This window comes from Tilletiaria anomala, assembly GCF_000711695.1.
Source record: "Tilletiaria anomala UBC 951 chromosome Unknown K437scaffold_89, whole genome shotgun sequence".
Classification (NCBI taxonomy): Eukaryota; Fungi; Basidiomycota; class Exobasidiomycetes; order Georgefischeriales; family Tilletiariaceae; genus Tilletiaria; species Tilletiaria anomala.
In genome coordinates this window covers 26987-50230 of record NW_013546933.1, presented here as the reverse complement: position 1 = coordinate 50230, position 23244 = coordinate 26987, and the positions used below count along the sequence as shown (strand labels likewise).

The following is a 23244-nucleotide window of genomic DNA, read 5'->3' as shown; positions in this document are numbered from 1 at the left end:
CTGGAAGCTCCCCAGGTTCAGCATGAGGCAGAGGCCGATCAAGGGATCCTGCATTATGGATGCACTGAGCTTGCCGCCGGGTCGCAGGCAGGAAAACGAGAATGGCACGCACCATCTTGGGAGCTGTACAGCTGGGTGACCGGCCGCTGTCCGTTACCCCAGTCAGTTCCTCGAGCGTTCCTCCCTACTTGTGGGTTGAGCGGGGTGGTATGTAAGCCCGCTGCAAAAGGATGTCGTGTGTACTGTGGCAAGCTGCAGGGATCTGGACGACTCCAAAGTTTATCTGGAGAAGATGGTGAAGGTGATGAAGGGCTTTTGCTCGGCATGGGCGGAACCACATGAGATGCAAGTACAGACGGGCTTGGTGACTCAACTGGTTTGGTGACTCAAAAGTGCCTTTCGGGCGCGATGCGGCGGGAGGCGTTTTGGTTTTTTGTGAGAAAGGGAGACTTGGAGGTGGTTGCAGTCATATGAACCTTCCTCTTACACTCACTGGACCCGAAGCTGGAGGCATTCTTTTGACTTGGATACACTTGTTGAGGACCTGAATCAGCGGCAGCAAAGCAATCTAAACGCCTGCTTGTCTCCTCCAACTGAGAAGCAGCCGGGTGTATGCTGGACAGAGGCATCGCGACTTCGCTTCGATCGTTCATTCCCGCTCGATTGGCTCTGCGTCCTGTCTCGATATCGAGTCACCCGATCGTCTCACCGTCCCGACTCCCAGCGTCTTACCTGCTAAGAGGGCTCAGAGCTGACAGAATGACAGCTCCCGCAACTTCGTCTTCTGCTCCACCTTCTGGAGCGGCGGCGCACCCCCCGGCTGTGTTGGCGAACACCAAATCTCGTTTCGGCGATTGGCCTGCGAACAAGGTTCGCTCGACCTTTGTCGACTACTTCAAGGACAAGTACGGACACACATTTGTCCCATCCAGCAGCACCATTCCATATGATGATCCGACTTTGCTGTTCGCCAATGCTGGTATGAACCAAGTAGGTACCCTGCTTGACATTGCTCCAATTTTCTTGAAAGCGATGCTGGTCGCATGCTAATGCTGCTGTCCTCAGTATAAGTCTATTTTCCTAGGCATTGCAGACCCATCCTCATCACTTGCATCGCTCAAGCGTGCAGTCAACTCTCAAAAATGTATTCGCGCCGGTGGCAAGCACAACGATCTGGACGATGTGGGCAAGGACACTTACCATCACACGTTCTTTGAAATGCTGGGGAACTGGTCTTTTGGAGACTACTTCAAGAAGGAGGCGATCACAATGGCGTGGCAGCTTCTGACTGAAGTCTACGGCTTGCCCAAAGATCGTCTCTATGTGACCTACTTTGAAGGAGATGCCAAACTGGGCGTCGAGCCCGACCTCGAGGCACGCGATCTGTGGCGCTCCGTGGGCGTCGCAGACGATCACATCTTGACAGGAGACGCCAAGGACAACTTTTGGGAAATGGGTGCCACGGGGCCCTGTGGTCCCTGCTCGGAGATCCACTATGACCGCATTGGCGGGCGCAACGCAGCGTACCTCGTCAACAAGGATGACCCGAACGTGCTGGAGATCTGGAACAATGTCTTCATGGCCTACAATCGCGAAGCAGACGGCAGCTTGCGGTCGCTCCCCTCCAAGCACATCGACACGGGCATGGGTTTTGAGCGCCTAGTTAGTTGCTTGCAGGACAAGCCGAGCAATTACGATACGGACGTCTTTCTGCCGCTATTTGCCAAGATCCAAGAGCTGACCGGTGCACGGCCTTACGCTGGCCTCTTGGGCGCCGAAGACAAGGATGGCATCGACACGGCCTACCGCGTCGTTGCCGACCATGTCCGGACGCTCACCTTTGCCATCAGTGACGGCGGGGTACCCGACAAGGACGGCCGAGGCTACGTGCTGCGCCGTATCTTGCGAAGAGGCACACGCTACGTGCGTAAGTACTTCCAAGTCCCCATCGGCAACTTCTTCAGCCGGCTCGTCCCCACCGTCGTCGAGGAGATGGGCCACTTCTTCCCTGAGATCACCAAGAAGATTGACAGTGTCAAAGCTATCCTCGACGAGGAGGAGGAATCCTTCTCACGCACGCTTGATCGCGGCGAGAAACTGTTCGAGCAATACGCCAAGCGCGCAAAGGAGGCAGGGCTCAAGCAGCTTAACGGCAAGGACGTCTGGCGTTTGTACGACACATTTGGCTTCCCTGTCGACCTGACGCTGATCATGGCCGAGGAGCACGGCTTGGGTGTCAACGAGGCAGAGTTTGAGAAAGCGCAGGCGGAAAGCAAGGAGGCTAGCAAAGGTGGCGTAAAGGAGAAAGGCAGCGAGATGCCCAAGTTTGACGTGCATGACCTGGGAGCGCTTGAGAAGGACTCATCGGTGCCAAAGACAGACGATAGCGCCAAATATGGTAAGTAGATTCAAGTGATTGGTCCACAGGTAGACCAGCTGACGCCTTTGCACCAACTTGCAGGCTTCGGAAACGTTCAAGCAACTGTCAAGGCAATCTATCAGGACCATAAATTCGTGCAATCTTCTAGCGAGGTCGACACATCAAAGCCTGTGGGTATCCTCCTAGACAAGACCAACATGTATGCCGAGCAGGGTGGTCAGTTGGCAGACACAGGTAGCATCGTGATCGATGGCCAAGCCGAATTCGTTGTGAAGGACGTGCAGGTATTCAGCGGCTACGTTTTACACAATGGCGACTTCAGCTACGGCTCGTTGAAAGTGGGCGACTCTGTCGTTGCTGGATATGACGAGCTGCGAAGGTGGCCAATACGAAACAACCACACCGGCACGCACATTCTTAATTTTGGTCTGCGAGAGGTTCTCGGGGATCATATAGACCAGCAGGGCTCTCTTGTTGCGCCTACCAAGCTGCGCTTCGACTTTTCGCACAAGGCCGGCGTCGCTGTGCCTGATCTGAAGAAGATCGAAGATATTTGCAATGAATGGGTCAAGAAGAACGTCAAAGTGTACTCCAAAGAGCTTTCTCTGGAGCTCGCGCACAAGATTCCAGGTCTCAGAGCCGTTTTTGGAGAGGCGTACCCGGATCCTGTGCGCGTCGTGTCGCTAGAGTATGATGTCAACGACATTGAGAAGGACATCGAGAACCCGAAGTGGAAGTCGACTTCGATCGAATTCTGCGGTGGCACGCACGTCAAGCAGACTGGGGACATCAAGGATCTGATCATCGTCGAGGAGAGCGGCATCGCCAAGGGCATCCGCCGGATAGTCGCCGTCACAGGCGAGGAGGCTGCGCAGGTCACCAGAGCCGCCGATGAAGCGTTCGCTGAGCTCGACACGATCGACAAAATGACCGACAAGGCAGCAAAGGACGCGAACCTCAAGACATTCGTCAACCGCATGCTGCAGCTTGAGATCAGCGCTGTGCGGAAAGCGGAGTTGCAAGACAAGTTCGCCGTCATTCGCAAGAAGCTGGACACGGAGGCAAAGGCCAAGGCTGCTGCTGAAATCAAAGTTGTCGAGGCCGGCATTAAGGACTTCTTCGCGACCGAGCAGCCCAACGCACCGTGTTTGATTCGCAAGTTCAACGTCAGCTCCAACAGCAAGGCGCTCAACGCAGGCATCGCCATCGCTCGTAAGCTCGGCAAGTCCGTCTACCTCTTCTCGCAAGAGCCAGCCATCGGCGCTGCCGTCAAGACTAAAGTTGTGCACGCCAACTTTGTCGCGAAGCATGACCTGGACAAAGGGCTCAAGGCGAAGGAATGGGCTGAAGTCATCACGAGCAGTATCGGCGGTCGCGCGGGTGGGAAGGACGAGTCTGCGCAGGGCATGGGCGAGGAGGACGCTGCTGCGCTCAATGACGTGCTGCTCGCCGCGCAGCGCTTCTACGAGATGAAGACGGTGTAGAGCAAGATGCCGCTGCTGCAGTGAAACGTAGAAACGCACCATTCAGGGCTCCGTGTGTACCAAGGGATGTAGGCAACGCAGAAGGCAAATCAATCATTAGAGCACACTCCAAAAGGCTGGATCCCTTGCCTCATTCGCCCTCGTCGCCTTCCGCCGGTTCCCTTCGGGCAAACTGCACGCCAAGGGTATGGCGATTTGTACACCCGCAATGATGCACTTCAATCATGCGGCGCTCGGTATACAGTGATCTCCTGCTGCTTGAAATATCGCCGATTCTCTTCGTCGATGAGGACCAGATCTGGAGAAGCCGCAGAGCCCCCATTATCAGTACCAACTTCCTGACAGCTAGAGTCCCAAAGGAAATGACAGAAACGTACTGAGGTAGTACCGTGTACTGAATTTCTTGTTCACGTCGCGGAACGTTGGAGTTAATTCTGTAGATAGGAGAAGCACCTCGATATGGCTTCAAGCCAGATTGCCAGTGAAATCATCATAAAAACTCACCGAAGCCACCTAGGAATAACCGTATCGGGACTAAAGTGGGATAGGCGCATGTTAGTCCACGTTGGCCATTCGCTCAACAGCATGTTTGAAGGTGCGAACAATGGACTCACTGCTCTCTCCTCGAACAGGCGCGCCGTCTAAAATCTCGAACTTTGTGATGGTTTCGCTCTCGTTGTATTGGTTCGGAGCTAATATCAAACGGAGTGCGGATCAGCTGAGGGTGTTCACTTTGACTTCTGGTTGTGTGGGGGTACGCACCTGCGCCTGTTGTCTCTCTTCGAATGACGCTCAACTCGGCATGTTTGATCTTGATGCGCACGAGCAAAAAGTAGATCTTGCCGACGATGACGTCCTTGAGATGGTACTTGCTCTTGTTGTACTCAAATTCGATGTGCAAGCAATCTTCGATGCCAACTTCCATTTTGATGGAGCTGTTGCTATCCGGTGGCATGCGGTAGCTGTGCACCCAAAGGTCCTTCTCCTTGATCACGTCTGCTAATCGCCGGGAGATGGTGACACGGATGAAGTAGCGCAACTTGACATTAATGCCGTTGTACGATTCGTACGCTTTCTCAACATTCTTGAACTCGAAATCAAAGGAGGAAGCAGCACGCATCTCCCCTGGCGAAGCCAGCTCTTGTACAAGTGAGAGGAATTCGTAGTGATTCCCTCGGTCGTAGAAGAGTTCTTTTCGATGGTTTCGCAGGCAGAAAGTCGATTATACTGTGGTCAGTCTGGGAGAGCATCGCCAGGATTTCTGGTTCTTCACTTACCGATGCTGCCGACGAATTCAATCTTTATGCCGTCATGTGCGAGCTTCTTCCCATCTCGCATGCGTACCGAGACCTGATTAAGCGCGAGCCAACCTACCACGGTCAGCTGACGATGAAAGGGTAGAAAGGCCCTGAAGTACGGATGATCTGTGCTCACGGTTCCTCTGACGCTCTCTCCATCGAAATAGACAGGACAGTTCTCGCGACGGTCCTTGTCCATCTTGATTTCCACCTGCTTGCGCTGGTCCTCTCCTTCTAGCCGGACGTCGACATCGACCGGTGAGGCAAAAGAAAAGAACGACGCCATGTTGGGTCTCCTCGACGTAAGTCCTGCAATGCGCTGCTAGAGTGATTATGCTTGTTTCCGAATCTTCCTCGCGCAAAATTCGACCTCTGAAGTATGATCAAATGAACGAACGTGGATTCTTGAGGTTGCTCCATCTACAGGCGGGCAATGTTGGGAGGAGGATGTCAAGCTGTGCGCATTGTGTACAACTACCAAGTAGTACGAGTATGGAGGTGGTGTCTGTCGTACCCGCATACTCCTCACTATGCGCACGGTGGATCGCGCGCACTCTGGCTGCACGGACCTCAGTCTGTCAAAAAGTAGGGTTGTAATTCGTCCGCTCACATATAGGCTCAAATCTCCACCAGTGGTTCTTTTTCTTCCAGTCAGGCCATCTTGGTGCAAGTCTTCGAAAGGTGCCATTTCATGTTCCCGACACAGCGCAGGGAAGAGGCATATCGAAGGTGCAAGCTCTGGGAGAACATATCAGGTGATCGGTCCAGGCGCAAAAACAGGGAAGATTCCAGCGCGACGTGCAGATGAGCACAGTCTTTTCTCGTTGCTGCGCGAGATGCTTGCGCAGCGCCGTACGTCAGCAGCGAATCGTATCGAGTGGTTATGGTAGTGATGCATTCGCTGCAGCGGCCCATCTTCCGCCTGGCTTCCTACTACCCTCAATGCTGCACACCAGCACCGCTATATGGGAAGAGAACGGATCTGTCGGATCTGGCTTTAGGATAGTGGGAGAATCGGCATCCACGCTTTCGCCTTCACCGGGCTCGAGCTCGGCTCCTAGTCCAACTGCAAATGACGCGTCATCGAGCGAGAGGTCTGGAACCAACAAGGTCGCCCAGCCACGTCAGAAATCAATCTACCCTGGCTCTAAAGCATACAAAAATGCAAAAGGACCCAAGCACGCGTTGTATACGCATACAACACGCGCCGTGGTGAATGTCAGACGCAGCTTCGAATCAACGAGTGTCGTGGACCTCGGCTCTCGTCGCTCATCTCGACAGGGCAATGAGGGCGGCAGCGAAACAGGTGCGACATCAGATCTACTTCGTCTCCGAGAGCTCAGCAAAAGTGAACTCATGGACCTCATCAGATCGGAAGCACAGAAGGACCATCTTGGCACGACGATTGCAGCATGCAACCAGCTGAAATCTATCATCGTTAGCGATGAACAGTCCGGGCTGCCTCGTTTTCTCATCGATCGGAGCGTCTACAAATCGATTTTAGAGATGTTCGGACTTCGTGGAATGGGCGATGAAGCTTACACAGTTATTGAGGACATGAAGCAAGCAGGCATCCAGCCTGATGTCCAGGATCTCGACCATGCTCTGGCAGCTGGGGCTAAAGAGGGGAACGAGGCCGTTGTGCTGAGCATTTTACGCGAGATCGGTCGTCTGTCTCAGCCTGAAACAGCCAATGATGATGGAGACTATGAAGAGGCCACATTCGAAGGTCTCATTGATATCCGTCTTGCGGAGCAGTGGACGCCAGCAACTTTTACTACGCTCTTCCGCTTCTGCACGCACAGCCGGAATTTGGAGCTGGCGCTTTCGCTCTTTGCGGTTGCGTCGCAGCTGTCAGCACAGTCACTCACCGGAGAAAAAATTGGACATTGGATCAGGCCGGAAGCACGTGGACATCTCATCAACTTGGCTGTAGAGGTCAGGGAGCTGGGGATCGCGCTGGACGTTGCACGCATGCTCGAAGATGGTCACATTGTGCAGCCTTTGATTCCGAGCACGTGGATGACTATCCTTCGAGGAAGTGCATCCGAATTCTTTGTGAGTGACAATATTTGGTGGGGAATGCCCCCTGCGTCGCCACATCTGCTGACCTTGTTACCACTTGAAAGGCGGAGGGTGTGGTCGCAGCGTGGAAGCGCGCGGTCGAGCAAGGTGGAGTCATTCCGGATGAGGGTTTGCTCTTGCAAGTACTTGCGACATGCGCCCGTGCCGGCGAGGTGACGCTCGCACTGAAGGCCTACAAAAAGCTCGAGAAAGTGCTGCACTCACAGCTCAAGCCAATGCAGGAATGGCATCTCTCACCCGTGCTCGAGGCATACTGCCATGCAGGCGAATATGCGCTCGCCATGCGTTTCATTGGCAACATGCGCCGCAAGGGAATCGCGCTCAGCTGGCATCACTCTCTTACGCTTGGAGCATCTATCGCAAACAGTGGCGATCCAGATGCTGCTCAGCAGGTGATTGCTGCAGCGAACAGGATCGGCAATGACCAGGGCGCAACGGGAGGCTTGGATGTGATTGCATTCAATGGCGTCTTGCACGCTGCAGCGCTATCCAACGACCCGAGCAAGGCCCTCACATTCTTCCACAATGCTCCGCAGCTGCGCGGCGTCCGTGAAGCAGTGCCACTGGCGACATCAACCCCCAGGATGGACTCGCCGTTCTCCCGCAGCTCTTTTCCCTTGGAGCCGAACGAAGAGAGCTACAATATGGTCCTCTCCGCGCACATCCAGCTCGGTGACCCTCGTGGTGGCCGAGCGTTCCTGCGCGAGATGCTGCGCAAGGGTCTAGCCCCAAACGCGACGACGTACGAAAAAGCCATCCTCCTCGAGCTCATCCACACTGAAGGTCTGGGTGCTGCGTTCGACTACCTCGAAGAAGCCAAGAGCAAGGAGCTCGTGCCAACGATGGGCTCGTACGAGGCGCTCATCTGGAAGTGCTACGAACTGCAAGACCCGCGCTGGAAGATGCTGCTGGTCGACATGTCCCAGGTTGGCCTCGGAAGGCCTGCCAAAAAGGTGCAGAGGTTCATCAAGGTCGACACGGAGGAGAAGTGGAAGCGGCTTCTGGAACAGGGTGGCGGCGGCGGTACGAGCTCTTCACTCTGAATGTACTTTCCATTATCTTGAAAATTGGACACTTTTCCTGAGGTCCAACGTTTGATTTGCTATACCTCAGTAAATGCTGTGTGAGCGACCACGACCAAATGTAGTTAGGGTAGCAAGATTTGGTTGCACCGAAAGAGCCCCAGCAACCCTAACTCAGTCGGCATCGGCGAATGCGCATCTGATCGACTCTCGTCACTCGTACTTGCTGTTTGCAGCATTGCTTGCTATTCTTGCTGATGTTTGCCTCACCGTGGGATCAGGCTCTTGGCCCAAGTAGCATGAGCCTGTTCACTCCCTACCCCATGGAAGAGCGGACGGTGGACAGATCGAGCTTTTTGCGCGTTAAAAGCTCGGTTTCCAAGAAGATGGCCGGTTACAGACGGTAAGTAATCGCCATTCATCTCGCTCAAACAGGCACCCTTGGTCAAAACTATTCCACTCCTGGCGCCAGGATGCTCGTCGCAGCACGGCCTGTGGGCCGCAGACACAGGCTATGGAGTAAGCTGGCACTGCCATGGGCGTCATCAATAGGTGCTTCTAGAATGATTTCGTCTGTGGGTGCGTCATGCGCGGCTTACGAGCCTGGTGGACAGCGAGCAGCCCCCGCGGCGCTGCTAACGTCGTCCCGAAGGATGCCTTCGGCGACGCCGTTCCACTCCTCTCTGCCTGCAAAGCCAGTATTTTCAACACTGTCCCCTGCTGCATCATCGCTTGCCTCATCGCAAATAAAGCCGCCAGAGAGCGCAAGTGCGATCTTTGGAGTGCCTAAGATGCCGAGCAAGGAAACGGTCGCATCGATCTCGAGTCTACCTCCGAATTTTCGTGCCCGCAACCTCCTGCAACAAACAGCGCGCATCTTTTCGGTAACATCTGCCCCATCTCCATCGCTCCATTTTTTCAGTACGACTGGAGAATCGGGTCCTGATCCAACAATATCCAGCAGCAGTGCCAATTGTGCGCTCGCTACCGCCAAGCTGTTCAGCCCTGGCGAGAGTGCGCATTGGGTATCCAGGTTAGAGAAAGCTGAACAGCGGCTTCGAGAAATGGATGACACTCAGGCTGCAGCCAGGCCTGCAAAGAGAAGGAGGATCGCCATCGTTGGTGCTAGCACAGCTGGTACGGCTGACCTCTTCACTGCGCTGCTCGATGAACCGATCGAACAACTTCAGCTTGGTGGGCAACGGGAGCCGGACTCCACCGACACGCCCCAGCGGATGGCAATGAATTATGGCGAAAAGGTGACGCTTTTCACTTCTGAGGGATCGCCAATGTTGCCTCCCGATACAGAAGCAGACGACAGCAAGATGGAGAGTATCACGCTACCGACTCTCTCCTGGCTGCGCAACGCGAATGTAGAAATTCTGCGCGTCCTTGATCCGTCTCCCTCACAAGATCTCTTAGACACCCTGTACGCTACCGATGCGATCTTCTTTTTTGCGGACACATACGGGCTCGCCATGACGTCTCAACTCCGACGCGAATCGATCAATCCGGGTAGGGCTCCTTTCGATGCAAGGAAGACGTCCTCTTCTGCAGCAGCATCTTCGACAACAACTACAACGCTCTCTCTCATCTCGTACTTTGCTAGCAAGCCAGGTACCAGATTGATCATCAACAATCTTGGCTCCAACAGCAATAGCGGCGGAGGTGCACAAAGTGCAGCGACCTCTTCCACCGCGTCCATCTCAGCTGTGCTCGAAGGTGCCATCGGCAGTGCCGCATTTCAACGCCTCACGCAGCAATGCGCTGACACGAGCTCTAGAACAAGGAGAGAAAGTATCGATGCTCTGAATTCAGTCCCACCTTTCTTTGCAATATCGACTCCAATGGCATTGCGCGCCAACTCTGCGCTCCGTCAGGCGCTCGCCGCAGGCCATGCTTCCGAACGAGAGAGGTCAGGGAACCCGTGGGATACATTTGCGACGCTTTACAACGCATCGGGACTCGGTTCTATCAAAGAACTCATCACGCATCCACTGCTGAGTTTGAGTGTGAGCGGCATTGCACGATCTTCCTTTGACTCATCGGTCCCAAGCGACAACTCTGCAGCAGACGCTGCACAGTCCGCACTGCAGGCGGCGCTCTTCACAGCGCAGCATGCTAGGGACGAGGTACGCTCCGCTATCGCTGAAGCTTACGAGGAAGTTCGCACAGCAGAAGGCGCCGCGACTATGCTTGAGCGCGAAGCTCAAGCGCAGATGGCAGAGCTTGCCGAACGTATTCTTGGAGAGAGCAATGCGGCTGCACCAGTGATGTGGCAGGAAATCGAAGACGGGAAAGGCGAAGGCCACAAGAGAGGTCTGCACGGAGGGACAAATGTGGGAGTAAGGCGAAGAGCCGGTGATCGCTCATCGCAACCAAGCGGTGTGCTGGCCGATTCGCAAGGCAGGATTGAACACATCCTCAGCCGGCGCCTGCAGTGGTGGAAGATGCCGGTCAAAGTCGACGATATCCGAGCTGAGCTTGAAGGTGCCGTTCAGGGCAGCTTTGCGAAAGATGCTGAGGTGCAGCTCACCTTCGAGGCTGGGCGTCTGCTCAGCAGTGCAGCCGAGCAAGAGCACAAGACGACGCAGGTATTGAACAGCCTCGTCTCGAGGCAGCATGCGGTTGCGGTCGGACCCGCCAATGACTTCACAGGAACGATTGGCCAAGGATCTGGACATGCTCGATCCTCCAACTTTGATTCGGCGATTTTGCGCAACGAACTTAGCAATCATTCTCTCGCAAAAGCATCGCACTTGCTCTCGGTCGACAGTCTCTCGCATCCAATCTCTCGACGGCGGCAGCAGCTCCTTGCGCCCGGTGGGCCGATCGATCTACTTGCTTTGCGGGGGCAAACGAGCGTCTTCAAGGCCTATGCGTGGACGTGCGCAAGCACGCTTGTAGCGACATATGGCGTCGTTCTCGGACCGCTTCTCGAGGGCCAGTTGCCAGCGATACTTCAAATCCTCACGCTGCAGCCGAGCACAGGCGCCAGCCTTGTGGCATTGACGACTGCTTTTGCGGCATTCAGGCTGCAAGGGTCGTGGGGGAAAGCGAAGAAGAGGTTCTGGAGAGACTGGGACAGCCTGACTCGGTTGCTAGATTACGATCTCGAGGTGAGCATATTGGCATTCGCATATGTGACAAGTGTTTCATTTTGTTAATGGTGCACGCACAACAACTTCAGGACAATCTACGCTATATCTTGACTGAGCGAATCTTTGCTCAGCCCATGGTTGCATCACGCGGTCTGAGACACCTTGCAGACAAGCGCAAGCTTGCATTGGATTCTGCCTTGCGCACGTCCGAAGCTCTTGAGCAAGACGCCCAAGAGTCTGGGCTGTACCCACGCCCTTCAAGTGCGACGGACAAATCAATTTAGAATATCATGTTTTGCAACATGTGCGGACCACTCAGCGGAAGATAGCGTCCGAAGTTTTGACCACGTCCACCATCTCTTCCACGTCGTGCACGCGCAGAATGTCCACTCCGTTGGCGATCGCTGCTGTGCAGGCTGCTGCGGTACCGTAGACTCGCTCTTTCGGCTCCTTGCGACCCGTAATGGAGCCGATGAAGCGCTTCCGACTGGGTCCCGCGAGCATCGGGAAACCGGCAAGCGTCGAGTTGGGTGTGATCAGATCAGCCGTCCCATCGATTTCTGGTCGGGGTGTGAGGTGCGGAGATGCCTGTGCCGACGTGAGCGCCAACTGACTCAGCGATGAGTGAGACGCTCGAGAAGTCAGACCACTTCTTGAAGATCGGACTTCACTAGTCCGGGAGCCGGGTGCGGTCGCCGTGAGGGCGGAGAGGTTGCGAAGGATTTGGAGGTTGCCCTCCTGACATTTGGCGAATCCAAGGCCGGGATCGAGAATAATATTCCATCGTCGGACGCCAGCCCGCAACGCGCGATCGACTCGTTGTTGTAGTTCTGCCTTGACACCAGCGATCACATCTCCACCTGCGTAAGAGGTCATCTTCTCCATCGTTTGGCTGTCGCCGCGCATGTGCATGCAGATGAACGGAACAGCTGCGTCGCGTGCCACCTTCAGAATTGCGGGGTCGCGCTCTCCTCCACTGACATCGTTAATGATATTCGCGCCTGCTTGTAGTGCCGCTGAGGCGACGCCGGCACGGAAAGTGTCAATGGAAATGGGTTGCGTGATGCCGGCTGCACGTAAGGATTGAATAAGAGGTGCAGTGCGTCTGACTTCCTCGGCTTCGTCGACCTCTTCAGCGTGTGGAGCTGTGCTCATGCCGCCGACATCGAGAATATCAACACCCTGCTCGACCATCCGCATTGCCGACCGGATTGCAGGCTCTGCATTGAGATTGTCACCGCCGTCTGAAAACGAGTCGGGGGTCGCATTGATGATACCCATCACATAGGTGCGGCTTCCCCACGAAAGCGTGGAGGTGGATGCCTCTGTCGGCACAAAGGTCACTTTCCGTATCCCGTGACCCCCTTCATAGTCCGGCGAATTTTGAAGAATTGAGAGCAATTGAGCGACCGTCCTTGAGGCAGAAGGGTGCTCAAAGTTGGGCAGGATGTCAGCCAGTGGGCGCAAGACGAACTCGCGTTCCTTCATGAGAGGGTGTGGAATGGTGAGGCGGGGTCCATCGTCAACTTCGGCCCTGTCGTAAAATAAGATGTCAAGATCAACGAGGCGGGGGCCCTTATCCGGGACGCCAGCCTTGTCACGGCCAATGGCGGTTTCGATCGACTGAGTGAGCGTCAGGAGATCATGAGGCGCCAGCTTGGTAGCGATGCGGCAGGCTCCGTTCAGGAATGTGGGTTGATCTGTGACGTACATCGGAGGCGTCTCGTACAAGAAGCTGGTATCGACAACCTTGCATGAATCATGAGCAGAAAGAAGTCGGACAGCCTTTTCGATGTTCTGAATACGATCGCCGAGGTTGGATCCTAGCGCAATAGCAGCAAGATGCCATCCGTCCCCTTCCAAGACGTTCGCAACGGGACTCGAAGCCGATGCGCCTTCGAGAGACCGAGGTTCCACGGTGGGCAGACCCAGACTGCTTTTGGAGACTGTGTCAAGGTGCGAATCTGCGGCTGCCAGCAGCGCTTCTTCTTCAAAGAATGCTCGATCTCGCTCGATCTCGACGCCTGCACTCGCAGCGAACATGATTGCCGATGGCTTGGCGACGCTGACTCGGATTCTGTCGACCTTATTCTGCTGAATAGCAACGCGAGCGATGGACGTCGCAAGAGATTCAACCGTTTTGTATGAGGAAGCCTCGACATATTCGGAGATGCTGCGGACGATCGTGCGATAGTTGTGCGGACGAGAGACAATGTCGCGTGTCTTCGAAGCATGCGTAGACGCCTCTTGACCGGGTACAGCAGCTGCGGCTTGACGCAAGCGCTCTGAGCCGGAGAAGATGGTAAGGTTTAGCTTGATGTTTTGCTTATCGAACCGCTCCCAAGGATTGACGCCCACGATGGTGTTAACAATCAGATCTCGCACGAATACCTTATCGTGGACAACCCACTTTGACCGAGGCGAAAGTCTTAGCTGCGAGAGCGCCGTGGACGGTCTACTTGCAGATCCAGCAGAGCTGGACGTTGCCAGATCTAATGCTGCTGAGTCGACGGAAGTGCCGTCTCCATTGACGAAGTCATCGGCCGTACGAACGACCTCAACTCCAGCCGAATGCGCATGGAGCAGACAGCGGGGTTTTTGAACCCGTAGCGTCACGCGAGGTGCATGACAGATGAAGAGGCAGACTTTGGCGAGTCCATCCTGGTGGGGGGTCATGTCAGCGATACTCGCAGCACAGAAAAAATCATCATGGCCAGCTCACAGCTAATGCTTCTAATGACCGATAGCGCGAATTTGAGCAGTGCTTCTCCAATTCCTTCGTCAGGATGCCATAGTGAATGCTGTGAGGCAGATGGTCGCTCTTTCCGGCCTTACAAACATCCGTGTGAACATAAGCGTCGATCAGAACGGGTTGAGGAGAAGCCCGCTCCCAGTTGTCCACTCCAACATGCATGCGAACCTCTAGCTGGGAGAGGACGATCAGATCGGGCAGGGTACCATCTCTCGCAGCAAGGAAGTTCCCGCTGCTTGCAGGGGCCGCCATGGCCATGAAATACCGGTAATGATAACTCTCGGGAGATGTGGAAGCTTGAAAGAGTGGGAAGCCAATTTGCGAAGTCCGAACGCTGGCAGCGGTTGAAAACGAAAGAGGTCGAGCCAATCTAAGCAAAGTGCGATGCATGCTAACGCTGGCGGCTGACTAGCATCGTCGGTGATGATGTGTGAACCAGTCCGCAACGAGCAAAGCCAGAGATGGAACTATGGAAGGGCGATGGTGTGCTACACGGAAGCCTGTATGAGGTATGAGAGCATATGTCAAAACCGAAATCTTTCGAAGGCCGCTTTACCGACAGCAACCACGCTCAACAGGATAATCTGAGACCCACAACATAAACGCTGCGCTGAGAGTGCAATCTATAAAATGAAACAGTGTCATTCTGGATATCAAATCATCCATCGAAGGACCAAGATTCTAGCCATCGGTGACGGTCTCGTGCCATGGTGATCGGTCTTTGATCATCCTCGATCAAACAGTGGGCCGCGAAATCGCTTGCAGTCTTTTTTCGCCCTGAGCAAGCCCTCGAAAAAAGGTAAGCATTGGGTTTGTCTATATATGCGTGTGGTCTGGCAAGGGGACAGATTACTGTTACATATTAATGGTAATGAAGGGTGCAATGCAGCGGGATGCTAATATTAGGCTTTTTGCAAAGCGAGACTGTCGAAGAAGAGAGAGAACCGGTCTTGCTGGGGAGGCGCAGTGGCGTCTAACGCGGCTAGCGTTGCCTGCGTCAAGCTAGACCTGATCTGCATAGTAGAATGAATCGCGCGCAAGGCCGCTCGGATGATGGTGAGCGTGATGTTTAAGTAGCTGCAATTGAGGCCGATGCAGAAGCGTTTGACAAATTGTACTCCTTCTGGCAGGAACGCGTCGTGTCCTGGACCTATCGCTTGCGGACGCATACACGCCGCCAAGCCTGCCCAGTCCTGGAGCTCTTGAAAGTAGCGAGCGGCGAGCTGCTCGATCATGAGCTTGCGACTGATGCTTACTTCCACCTCAGCATGCATTGCAACGGCTCGTAGTGACGAAGCGCACACCTCGTTCACGCGGAAGGACAGGCTGATCATGTCTACGAAAAAGGTGAGAGCTTCGCTGGAGGTGTGCCCGCCTTCCTCGAAAGTTTCACCGGGCATAGTCTGTGGCCAAGCTGTAGAGCGTAAATTGAGGGCATATTCAGTTGTGGAGGCCTCCGCGTCGCTAGTCGCCCCGGTCGCAACTTACGAAGTGTTTTCAGCTCGTGATCCTGTAGAAGATCGGGGTGTGTCCATTTCACTCCGGTCCACAATATCACAATCACTTTGGCCTGCAGCGTGCGCCTGAAGAGAAATAGATGAGAAAAACAGAATCAGAAGGACGGAGGACGTGCGCTGCGCGCATACGAAAGTTGACGCACCAGGCTTGTCGATGGAGGCATTCTCGCTCAATCTGTGTGAGGCCAGGCGGCATGCGAACTGGCTGGAAGGCGCCAAGTCGCCGCAAAAGCGGCGTAAGCGTCATGGCGTACCTTGTGACCCTCTGCATCTGGCCAAGCGTGCCTCGTGTCGTCCAGAGCAAACAAGCCGAGACGAGGTCGGGCGTGCACTCTTCGTCGTCATGCACGATGTGCCTTGGCATGCTGAGAGCCCACGCCAGTTGGGCTGCCGCATGCCCCAACTCCCAGAGTGCACATCGAGTCGATGCTCCCAATGCTGAACCAGTCACAATATCGAGGCCAGGGTGGGTCCAGCTGCCTTGCATGACGAGACCGAAGATGATCGCCTGCTTGTGCCGGATGGACATTGGACTCCAGTTCGTAGGGCGACCGCGCGCGATATGACAGAGGTCTTGGTACATCTCCATGACCTGGCCTACCTGCACGACCATCGCGGCTTGATGGTGGTATTCGACGTACTCTGCGAGCAGCGGGGGAATGGCCGGGTGCAACAGCATACGGCCGGCGCGAGCGCGTAGCGCGTCAAAGTCGGACTCGTCGAACACGTATTTGGGATAATAAACGCCGTCCGTAATGTCCCAGTTGACGAAGTTCGCCCAGTCAGGCGAGACGATCACGTTGCCAGGCCCTACCATTTCGAAATCACGCCGCTGGCACTCGAGCATGGAGCCAAAGTAGTCCTGCACGCGATGTACCTGCAGGAGCCCATTTTCGTCTAGCACCAGCGTAGCAGGAGAGCCCTCCTGGATAATTCCCTGGAGTCCTTCAAATGTGCGACCGAGTGCAATGGCCTCGTCACATGCGCCGGCGGTCAGTTTGAGGCTGGTGAAGCCGGCGGTGCACGCATCGAGCAAGTCGAGCAGAACCTGTCGACTTGCGACCGGCGCCTTTAGACGTTCGTCGTCCCGATCTGACCGCTGATTCTGTTGCAATGTCGGCAAGGGCCCAGAGTTGGACAGTGAGCTCTCGGATCGAGGGCGCGTGTTGAACGCCAGGGATGACATCGAGTCGCGGGTGCAGTTGGAGAGACGCATGCTTCCAGTCAGGTTGCTCGTCGTCAGCGGCGGCATTACAGGCGGGGGACTGCCCATGCCAGCGGATGGGGTGTTGGTGCTTGTAACTTCCGTGGGGTAGGCGATGGTGCCCTCCCGGGCGACAGAGATGATGGGTGCGAGCGATACATTTGATTCAAATTGACCTAGCTTGGGCGCGTAGGAGGGAAGCGCGTCAGAAGCAGCTGTCGACGTCGACACCGATGAGGATAACGTTGACGGATACTGGGCTTCGACCACTTTGAGTTGCAGATCCCACGGCATGCTGCCACCACCGTCGACAGCAGCGTTGCTGGTAGAGTCAACTGGAGCGGGTTCGCGCAGCTCGCTGCTTTCCTCTGCAGCGCTGCTGAGGCTCCAAAGCATCATTTCGATCGGGGGCAGCGGCGCATCGATCAGCTGATCCTGTCCGATACCCGAGCCTTGCTCTGAGCCGTGGCCATTGCTGATGAACGTGGATAAATGTTGAGGCTTCCGGCCCACCCGGTGGTCAAAGAATGTCATGTCAGTCCCATCGGAGACGATGTCCAACCAGATTCCGTTCGCATCCTGTGTCTGTGAGGCCGTGGCAGGGTACGCAGCAGCTTGATTGGCTGGTGCAGGCACTTGCATCGGTATTGGTTCAGCACGAGCGGCGGCGGTAGCAGCGCTCTCAGATACCTGACTGATGGCAGAGCCTTGATAAGCAGAAGTGTCGTATGAGCTGTATGCGGCATTTTCGAACGGCACAAAGCCTTGCAGGAGTGCAATGTTGTCGGATCCCGGCGCCGAAGAAGGCCTTGAGCTGAAGGACGCAGATGACGTCGTAGCAGGGCTTTGCGTGAAGGATCGCCGAGCGTCCACACCAGCATTTTTGGGTTCTGTGTCTTTGCCTGCCCCTGGCTCTGACTCGATTTCGAGTTTGGCTCGTGTCTTGCCAATCGCACCTTTATTAACTTCTTGTAATGGTCCTCCTCGGAGTGCCGACGCAGCGGCTGACGTTGCCGTTTTTTCATGGCATGACATCTGCTTGAGCAATTTGCGCTCTTTTCGCCTCTGCCTCTCAGTCTGATAGACAATTCCAGCCACCTTGAACGCCTCGCGCTCCTCGCGCTTCGGCGGCCCGCGACGCATAAGCACATCGTCGTGAGTGCATTTAAGCGACAGCTCGACGCACCGCCCGCAGTGTGGCTGTGCTCGGTCACACTGAGAAAAGGAGGGGGGAGGCGAGGCATGTGTGTGAGTACTGCGCGTCAGTTGAAATCAGGTCTACGGCAGCAATGATGGGACATACCTTGACCCGTCTGCGCCTGCATGCATCACATGGGCGGGCGCCTTCTTCTTGACTCCGCTGCGCTCGCAGCTGACGTAAGAGAGCGGATGAAGGGTCAGAGGGTGTACCTTGCAAGCTCAGCGGCAACTGCTCCGACCTCGTCGTTTGCGGCTCTGCGTCAGAGATCGTTGAGTAGGCTGTTAATGGCGAACTGTCGACTTGAGCGCTGGAGCTCAAAAGGGTGGAAAGGTCTCGTTTGAAGGTAAACTTCTTTGGCGTCGGCCAGCGTTGGGCAGCTCGTGCGCTTCCTACATCTTCTACTGCGTACGGGACGCCGCTGCCATTAAGCACCGCCACGTTGGGAGCAGCAAGCGTCATTGGCACGCGTGCAGCTGAACACGAGCGTCTCGCCCGACTTTGTGGATGGGTTTCCGATCAGCTCGTCGAACGTTTCACAGATACAGAGGCGATAAGGCGTGAAGGCACTTGGACCTTGATGTCGACAGGCCGCGAGAAGTGGTGCAGCAGGAAGGAAGCCAGGCGAGCCGCTGCCACCTACCCAGCAGTCGAGGGTGGATCAGCCCGCCGGTCTTCGTTGTGGGGGGTATAAAGTAAAGAAATATTTAGGTGCGCAGGGCAGGTTGGTGAACAGCTTTGATGAGAGGGAGATTAAAGTATGCGCTCCAACATGGGGCGTGTGAAATGCTGTAGAAGATGGCGATGGACGTCGGCTGCCTCGCCATTGGCATCGCTACCTTGTTAACGTGCTAATTCAAGCATGGCATGCGCTTGGCGTCCAGCTGCATCGACTACCGTCTCTCGACTGGCATCGCTATTTCGAGGGCCGGTAGTAGCAAGGCCCCAGTCGTCGTTGCTTGCTGCAGCCTTTGGCAATGCATGTCCGCATGAGCATGATAAGCTGGATGGATCACACTTCGCAGGGGTCGGCGCCTGTGTCCAACCCCAGGATGGTAATATCGAGCTTGGGACTCTGAAGCAGACGGCCGACTGGGCAATGGATTGATTTCTTTCTTTTCAAAATTTCCCTTGACCAATTCCACCTCAGAGCCAGGCACTAGGCAACACTTTAGATATCGAGAGTGCACTCATTGCGCCACAGTCTCTGTCTCCAGCGACCAGCAACCAGTTACCTCAGGTTACTCCAAGACAACAGTGAAACAATTTTTGACGGGCTGGATCGAATGTACTCTACCGCACTCACAGTTCAAACACCGTATTGGTCGTCTGGGCTCTGGACCAAAGTATCAGCAGTCTCCTCAGTTTGCTGGGGGTCTGGGACCCTTGTATGCAGTTATCGCATGCGGCACAAATCAGAGGCAAACGAAATAATTAATACAAACTTGCCCTCCCAGGCTGTCCTGCGCCACTCTCGAGCTGGTCGGCGGTCGCAAGTCGCCGGGCCTCAGCCAAACTAAGGCCTCGTCCGTGGGCAACGAACCAAGCTATGGAACTACTATAGGTACACCCAACGCATCAGGCTTGTTGCACCGAATCTGGTATGCTCCGCCGCGGCCTTTCTTGGGCACGGCAAGGCTGATGGATGAGTGAGGAGCAATGAGATCATAAGAGGCAGGCGCGGTGCCTGTGCGGAAGCCTCCGGAAGGTCGCACATCTTGGAAAGTCCGACCAACGAGGCCAAGAGGTCGGGGGGAGCCGGGTTGCGCATGTAGTGCATGCTTACCCGCCAACAACCGTACAACTTGTCCTTGTGGCAGCGGGGCCAGAGGCATAGACTACACCCGGCTGCTAGAGCTTGCCCCATTCGGATGTGTCGTTGACAGCTCGTTCGGCTGCTTGCCGATGAGTGCATGTCATCTAACCAAACATAGTAGGCCTACGACCTCTCTCTCTCTCTCTCTTCGTCCTTTCGTGCGTTGGTGTAACGTGCGGAGTGAAAAGACTGATTCTTCGTGCGTCGATGTACCTTCTGCAGTGTAATGTACACATACACCAAGCCGGTTGCCTGCTCTCACCGCTCGGAAGATTGCGGGTGCGGCTCGCCGATCGTCGCATTGTGAGATCTCGGTTGTGTGTGTCTCAGTGCATCATGCTGCTTGTAGATTGGCTTCAAATGCAAGGCATGCACCTGGTGGGATCAATCTATAATATATATATATATATCAACATCTGGAAGTTACCCAAGCAACGTCATGCAGCATGCATTCTTGACTTTTGACAAGATCTCCGGCCAGCCCGCAAATAGACTCCATAGGCACGAGGTGAGTACTGCAGATTGTGCCTTGCTCGTTCGCGGTTCTCTCCTTTGCATGCTCGTTGCCATCCATCAATGCTCTAATCGTTGGACTGGCCACTCTTCCATGTTATAATGTGGATGAGCGGGTACTGGGAGGGGTTGGAGTGGGGTGGGGAGGGCCTTCCGAACTGTGTTGATATCTCTAGACGCGTCTGATGAGTGGGTGGCGGGATCTCGGAAAAAGAGGCAGGATGCGACTGTGCCAGTGCCAGGACTGCCCTCAGCACCATGCGGGTCGACTCGGGTCCACCCTCCGATCGGCTACCCGAACCCCGCACACCTGTTCCTTCCCCCTTCCCCCTCCTTTATATACCCCGTCGGTCCCCTCCCCTTCAGACTCTTCTTGCTGACCCATCTCCCTCACATCTTTCTTCTCTAGTATCCACAACTGCTGCATTATTCGAAACAGTAGAAGGGTCCAAGTAGAACGAGATGACGTCCCCTGGCAACCACCACGATGACCTGTGAGTGCAACGGCGAGCGATGCCTTTTGTGAACACCACCCTTTTCGGGAGGACCCCGCTGATAGCCTATGCCATGTCTCTTTGCACATGCTCAGTCCCACTCACAACCCCGAGTACCACCTGCTCGGCAGGGAGCTCGACCTGTTTTCACAGGCCGGGTTCGACATGGACAAGATCCACTTGAAACGCAATGCATCTGTCGCAGAGCTCTACGAAGAGGCCATCACCAAGGAGGGCGCCATCATCTCTAGCAACGGCGCATTGATCAATTTTTCTGGAAAGAAGACGGGTCGTAGCCCAAAGGACAAGCGCATTGTCTACGAGGAAACCTCTAAAGATGACGTTTGGGTGCGTGTCCACGATGGCTTTTTCAACCGGATTAGGACCTTACTGAAGCACTCCTTGGCTCGCAACATCTGCAGTGGGGCCCTGTCAACATCAAGATGGACGAGCACACCTTCGAAATCAACCGTGAGCGTGCTATCGACTACCTCAACACCAGGTGAGCGGCGAGAAGTCTCTCTGAAGATGATAATTCGGGATGCAGCTACTGACACTGTCGCCATGGTTTACAGGGAGGACATCTATGTCTTTGACGGCTTTGCAGGCTGGGACCCCAAGTACCGCATCAAAGTCCGTGTCATCTGTGCCCGTGCCTACCATGCGCTCTTCATGCACAACATGCTCATCCGCCCGACGCGCGAGGAACTGGAGAACTTTGGCCAGCCAGACTTTATCATCTACAACGCCGGTCAGTTCCCTGCCAACCGTTTCACCGCCGGCATGACATCAACGACCAGTGTCGAGATCAACTTCAAGCGCCACGAGATGGTCATCCTCGGTACCGAGTACGCTGGCGAGATGAAGAAGGGTATCTTTTCGGTCATGCACTACCTGCAGCCCATCAAGTTTGGCCAGCTGTCGCTGCACTCGTCGTGCAACCAGGGTCCTAAGGGCGACGTCACGCTCTTCTTCGGTCTCTCGGGTACAGGCAAGACAACGCTGTCTGCGGACCCGAACAGGAGCCTGATTGGCGACGACGAGCACGTCTGGTCGGACACGGGTGTCTTCAACATCGAGGGCGGCTGTTACGCCAAGACGATCGGCCTGTCGGCAGAAAAGGAGCCCGAGATCTTCAGTGCGATTCGCTTTGGCTCGATCCTGGAGAATGTGTCGTACGACAAGAATACGCGCGTACCGGACTACGATGACGCGCACCTAACGGAGAACACACGCTGCGCGTACCCGATCGAGTACATTCCCAACGCCAAGATCCCGTGCATCGCTGACGCGCCCCCAAGCAACATTATCATGCTGACGTGCGACGCATACGGAGTGCTGCCGCCGGTGTCGAAGCTGACGGAGGAGCAGGCGCAATACCACTTTATCGCCGGCTACACATCCAAGACGCCTGGGACAGAGGACGGGATCGTGGAGCCGTCGCCGACGTTCTCGACATGCTATGGGCAGCCTTTCATTGTGTTGCACCCGCGGCGCTACGCTGAGATGCTGGCGAAGCGCATGGCGCAGCACAAGTCGGACTGCTGGCTGATCAACACGGGCTGGACTGGCGGCAAGTTTGGGACGGGCAAGCGGTGTCCGCTCAAGTACACGCGCGCGATCATCGACGCGATTCACGACGGCTCGCTGGCGCAGGCCGAGTACGAGACCTTTGGGACGTTCAACCTACAGGTGCCCAAGGGGGTGAACGGGGTGCCGAGCAATGTGCTGAACCCGCGCAATGCGTGGCCGGACAAGGCTGCGTTCGACGTCGAGGTCAAGAAGCTGGGCGGTATGTTCACCGAGGCGTTCCAGAAGTACGCAAAGGAGGTCGACCCGAAGGTGCTCGCTGCTGGCCCTCAGGTTTGAGTCGGTCATCGCGCGCCATCCTCCGCCCGTGCAACCACTGGGTACGCCGCCATCCCTCGGGGAGCTAGTAACGCCACCACTTGTCTAGTTCGTGCGCCTGTTCCAGTTTCCCCACCGACAGACGCAGAGGAGTGCTAGATCGCATGCGATTGCGTTGAGTCGGGGGTGTGGATGTGGAAGCCGAACGGGGGAGTCTGTCTCCTGATTTTGTCTGTGTACAGTACATTTATACGTCCCCTCCACATTGGCTTTCGAATGGATGCACGATGGATCAGATCTGCATGTCTCCGTACCGGCGTGCGTGCCTATTATCTCTACAATGCCGGATCGCACTCGGCAGTAGATATTTCTGAAAGAGTGCCTGCCCGAGCAACAGCAGTGCACTGCCAGTCGGACACATGACCCGACATGCCGCACGACACCCAGCACATTTATCGCGCGCAGCATGCGTCCCGGTCCACATATGTGGTGGTTGCCGGGGAGTGTGACTGTGCAGGGCAGAGCATCGGAT

At 55.5% G+C, this 23244-nt stretch overlaps 6 protein-coding genes across 6 annotated transcripts; 4 read left to right on the top strand and 2 right to left on the bottom strand.

Moving 5' to 3' along the window:
• Positions 1-499: 499 nt before the first annotated feature.
• K437DRAFT_258595 (uncharacterized protein) lies at positions 500-4066 on the top strand. Its single transcript, XM_013385995.1, has 3 exons — positions 500-990; positions 1066-2398; positions 2462-4066. The coding sequence occupies exons 1-3, from the start codon at positions 760-762 to the stop codon at positions 3862-3864; spliced, it is 2967 nt and encodes a 988-aa protein (XP_013241449.1). The 5' UTR covers positions 500-759; the 3' UTR covers positions 3865-4066.
• Positions 4008-5594, bottom strand: K437DRAFT_258594 (putative PEP8-vacuolar protein sorting/targeting protein). The gene is made up of 7 exons (XM_013385994.1): positions 5299-5594; positions 5142-5214; positions 4627-5055; positions 4479-4556; positions 4369-4398; positions 4242-4298; positions 4008-4162 (listed from the first exon to the last, which is right to left on the bottom strand). The coding sequence occupies exons 1-7, from the start codon at positions 5446-5448 to the stop codon at positions 4083-4085; spliced, it is 897 nt and encodes a 298-aa protein (XP_013241448.1). The 5' UTR covers positions 5449-5594; the 3' UTR covers positions 4008-4082.
• Positions 5595-6104: 510 nt separating this feature from the next.
• K437DRAFT_269938 (uncharacterized protein) lies at positions 6105-8290 on the top strand (the record flags this gene model as incomplete). Its single annotated transcript, XM_013385993.1, has 2 exons — positions 6105-7220; positions 7292-8290. The coding sequence occupies 2 exons, from the start codon at positions 6105-6107 to the stop codon at positions 8288-8290; spliced, it is 2115 nt and encodes a 704-aa protein (XP_013241447.1).
• A 632-nt stretch (positions 8291-8922) lies between these two features.
• On the top strand, positions 8923-11654 carry K437DRAFT_269937 (uncharacterized protein; the record flags this gene model as incomplete). The annotated part of the gene is made up of 2 exons (XM_013385992.1): positions 8923-11388; positions 11460-11654. The coding sequence occupies 2 exons, from the start codon at positions 8923-8925 to the stop codon at positions 11652-11654; spliced, it is 2661 nt and encodes an 886-aa protein (XP_013241446.1).
• Positions 11655-11685: 31 nt separating this feature from the next.
• On the bottom strand, positions 11686-14374 carry K437DRAFT_227251 (Dihydropteroate synthase; the record flags this gene model as incomplete). Its single annotated transcript, XM_013385991.1, has 2 exons — positions 11686-14031; positions 14093-14374. The coding sequence occupies 2 exons, from the start codon at positions 14372-14374 to the stop codon at positions 11686-11688; spliced, it is 2628 nt and encodes an 875-aa protein (XP_013241445.1).
• A 6378-nt stretch (positions 14375-20752) lies between these two features.
• K437DRAFT_291498 (putative phosphoenolpyruvate carboxykinase) lies at positions 20753-23003 on the top strand. The gene is made up of 4 exons (XM_013385990.1): positions 20753-20864; positions 20960-21212; positions 21287-21366; positions 21440-23003. The coding sequence occupies exons 1-4, from the start codon at positions 20833-20835 to the stop codon at positions 22731-22733; spliced, it is 1659 nt and encodes a 552-aa protein (XP_013241444.1). The 5' UTR covers positions 20753-20832; the 3' UTR covers positions 22734-23003.
• The last annotated feature ends 241 nt before the right edge of the window (positions 23004-23244 follow it).